The sequence below is a fragment of the Melanaphis sacchari genome, unplaced genomic scaffold (genome assembly GCF_002803265.2).
Source record: "Melanaphis sacchari strain LSU unplaced genomic scaffold, SCAv2.0 Contig117_pilon_pilon, whole genome shotgun sequence".
Classification (NCBI taxonomy): Eukaryota; Metazoa; Arthropoda; class Insecta; order Hemiptera; family Aphididae; genus Melanaphis; species Melanaphis sacchari.
In genome coordinates, this window is record NW_020270456.1 from 602,113 (window position 1) to 606,230 (window position 4,118).

General features: G+C 25.3%; 1 protein-coding gene across 2 annotated transcripts in view; it reads right to left on the reverse strand.

Moving 5' to 3' along the window:
- Positions 1-1,589: 1,589 nt before the first annotated feature.
- The window catches only part of LOC112604001 (ribonuclease P protein subunit p30-like), a 10,289-nt gene continuing 7,760 nt past the window's right edge, over positions 1,590-4,118 (reverse strand). The window contains exons 5-8 of one of the 2 annotated variants that reach the window (XM_025352855.1): positions 3,312-3,506; positions 3,186-3,253; positions 1,867-1,952; positions 1,590-1,804 (exon numbers count right to left, since the gene is read on the reverse strand). In XM_025352855.1, coding sequence (XP_025208640.1) covers positions 1,746-1,804; positions 1,867-1,952; positions 3,186-3,253; positions 3,312-3,506 — 408 coding nt within the window. In that variant the 3' untranslated portion in view covers positions 1,590-1,745. Of the gene's footprint in view, positions 1,805-1,866; positions 1,953-2,213; positions 2,295-3,185; positions 3,254-3,311; positions 3,507-4,118 lie in introns of those variants that run through there. The other variant, XM_025352856.1, reaches the window with a different exon arrangement.

Genomic DNA, 4,118 nt, shown 5'->3' on the forward strand with positions numbered 1-4,118 from the left:
TTCACATTATACGAAACCAATCGGTATTTTATATATTACTAGTAACGTAAACTTGTTATATATTAATGAACATATTTAAATTTTATAGACAACATAGTTATTTAATAAAATAACGTATTACATACATTACTAACTCGCAACCAACAAAACCGCATGTGATCACGAGGTGTCATTTTTTTTTAACTCGTCAACGAAGAGCTTGTTTGCATCAGCTACAGTCGTCATCGGTGTCAAGGAGCCAGTTGGTCCAGTGCTGTCGCCATCAGGTCCTACATTGTTATTCTACTCATATTTGTCCCCTCGTGTTCAGTGGCCAGTAAAATTATTATTTGTATACTATGACCTTAATGCCCAACTGTTATTATTAGTATACGATTACGTATTATTATATATTTTCTTTTATACCTGTGGCATTGAAGGTCCTTGTACTTAAAGGCCTATAAAATTTTATTAGCGCACATTATTATAGGTGTAATTATTGTTTATTAATTTGTTATACTATATTATCTTATATGTAAATGCTCTGGGCGCCCGCATATTATTAATTATTAGTCAATACGAACCTTTTCATATATATAATTTATTTGTAATATATATGTATACTGTACGCTAGGCGTTGCAGTGATATTGTCATTCTTAAATTTTGAGTATTTCGTAAATATTTATAAGTTGGTCACCCGATCCTTTGTCTATCATCTGCGCAAGTTGCGGCAGAAAACTGCCCTCTATCGTAAGCTCTGTCGCAGCGAAAACAGACGTTGTATATTTATTATAACCTTAGCACATCGCTCTACAATTATTACCTTATTTATAATGTATGACAACTATTGGGTAAATGTTGGTGACATTTTGTCACCAACATTTCAAGAGTCACAGCCGAAAACCACAACACTCGTAGGAATGGTCGCGAAGCAACATAGATCAAACCTAACATATGAATGCGAAGTAAAGCCATTGCCCATTAACAAGCTGAATGGAGCAAAAATTTATGTTGTTAGAAAAAAACATACTGCGAATTATCCAGTATATAACAATTGACAATGAATTGGAATGCTGGTATAGAAGAAACAAAGATATTGATAGGAGTTTTGAGGGTAACCAACTTTGTGAAAGCACAAAGAATCAAATGGTTTGGATAAGTGATGAGAACCCAAAAGCGACGGTCGAATTGAAACCCATAGGGAAAGACCAAAAGGACACCCAAAGAAGAGATAGATAGATGAAATAAAGCAGGACTTAGGTCTTAGAGACATTAGGAATAACAAATTAAGAAGAAAAATTACAACATTTTTATAACAGTAAGCTCAGTGGTGGTAGAGAAGTAATTATTCTTTCATTGGATCAGCCACTAGTTAAACAATTGAATTAAAATTTAATTATTCAAACAATATGTAAAATATAATTAATTCACATGTGATGAAAACACAAGACCATTCATTAGTAATTATATGCCAAAATGTACAATAATAGAGTCGAGCTAATTTAACTGTATAATTTATAAATATATCTAAAAAAATTACTTATATATTTTTGCTTTTAGTTTAATTTACCTTAATAAATGTATAAGTAGTTACATTTTAGTACTGTAATAAAAAAATCTTAAATAAATAAAATACATAAACTTTTTTGATTCTGAGAGCTTATTTTGCATAGTTAAAAACTATCTATCAAACAATATTATTTTTTTTATCAAAAATAAAAATAAACCATTAAATACACATAAATTTTATAAATTATTTATAATATTATGATGTGGTGGTTCTTGGCATTATATTAATTGCTGACTTTCCTATTTTTTTCCCATCTGAAATATGTAAGTTTGTATAATATTTGTTTATTTAATACTTTTAATTTTTAATAACATACAGCTCTGTAATTTATTCGATATAATCGAATAACTTTGTGTGATTGATTCTTTTGACTGTTTCCTTGAAAGCCCTAGCAAAATACCTCTGAACTTATAGTTAAGTATGTTTATATTGAAATTAATAAGAAAAATATGATGTGCTTAATTTACTATAAAATATTTAATTACTTATATTTTATAAATCTTAAATAGTAGTAAAAAAATGTCAAATATAATAAAACATAAAAATAAACAAGGTTCATGATAGTTATTTAAAATGGTAAGAGTTTTTAAATTTTTAATAGTAACTTTAGAAACAAAAATAAATTAAACAATGTTACCTAATTAATAAAAATAAAATTTATGTTCCTATTATCAAATCCAAAAAAATATAAATATTTAAGAATACTTATGTTTTTGTTAGCATACTTGATTCTTGATTCTTTATCTTTAAAAAAAAAATATATCATAAATGTATGAAAATTATTTGGTCAGTATCAATTACTTTTTCTTGGCAAAGATTACCAATTTATAGAAAGTATAGTTATTACTAAAGACCGGAATTATATGCACTAATAATGTGGCAAATATACAAAACTAAAGGGTCAAAATATGCACTATTATGCATAAATAATTGAAAAGTATGCTTAAATATGTATCATAAATTTATGTTATTTTAAACAACTACAAAACATTAGAACAAATAAAACAAATAAATATAACAAAATTAGGAATGTTGGTCCTTTCAATATCTCAGTATATCAATAAAATATTTAAATATAAAAAAAATATCATTATATGTTTTTAAAACAGTTTAAACAAATAAAAATTGAAATATAACAAAATTTACAGTATTGCCAATAAATGAATACTAAATTTTTACACAACTTTAAGAAGTAACTTTAAAATTAATTCAATTTGTTAGATAATAGTTATTAACACAGTATTAAACTAGAGAAGATAAAATTCTATACTGTGTTGACGGTAATTTTTTTTTCCCAACATGACAGTATTTAAAAACTACAATAATTTCCAAAATAAAAACATGAAATAATTTGATTATTTATTAAGATTGTAAAAAATATGCACATTATATGTACATAGGAAAAAATATGCCCCAACCTTCTAAATATGCCATTATATGCAAAATTAAATTTGGTCTATAGAATCAAATCAAACCCTCGTATAAGTGCATACACTCAGTATGAACATGCATATGCATAAAATTCCGGTCTCTAGTTATTACTAATTAAAACTTTTCTTCAGTATCATACACACTGATATTTCCTACTTAAACATCAGCATATCATAAAACTTAATTTTATTATTCAAAGGATACAAATTCATCACATCGTGTGGATTACGTATATCTAATTTATTAACTGCTCCACTCGAAATGATTATATTCTGAAATAAAAGTACATTTTAATAAAAGTTATTTGAACATAAAAAGTTTATTTTTTACTTTTGATTTTCCTTTTATATGCAAAAGATGAGCCAAACTTAAAGTATCTTGACGAGTAATATAATTTACCAACATAGGTGCATAAGATACTTCAAAATAAATGTTCTTTTCTATTGCAATTGTATACTGCTTTGGAGTTATAGATGTTTTTATATTACAAGTTATTATATCAATTGATGACAAAGTCACTAGTTCCTAAAAATCAATACATATGATGAGAAAAACATTAACATAATACATCTATTTTTAAGTATAAATATATAATATTTTAATACATTTTACAAGTTTTCCAGATTTATCACATCATAAATATATAGTACTCATAAATGATAATTTATATTAAAATGTGCTCAGGAATAGCTTAATATAATATAAATAATTGTATTGTAAAATATAGTAACTAAATTGTTTAGATATTATATTTTTTCATTAAAATAGAATAACAAATAGTCACTACTAACAAATTAAGTAATAGATATTCTCTCAAAATACTATTTCACTGTATATTTCAGAAACTTGACTTACTAATACATTTTTTTTTTTAATTTAATATTTAAAATAATAGAACTTTTCTGTTAATGAAAAAAACTGTTGCTTTTTACAGTATAAACACTGAACATATTGTAATGATGTACGTTTAAGCAATTATAGGTACATAATTAAAATTAAATATTTAAGTATAGTATAATAAAATAATTTAAAACAGTTATGATAAGTGATAGTTATAAGTTGTTATAGGAACAATAGATAGCACATGTATACACACACACACACACACACACACACACACACACACACACACACACA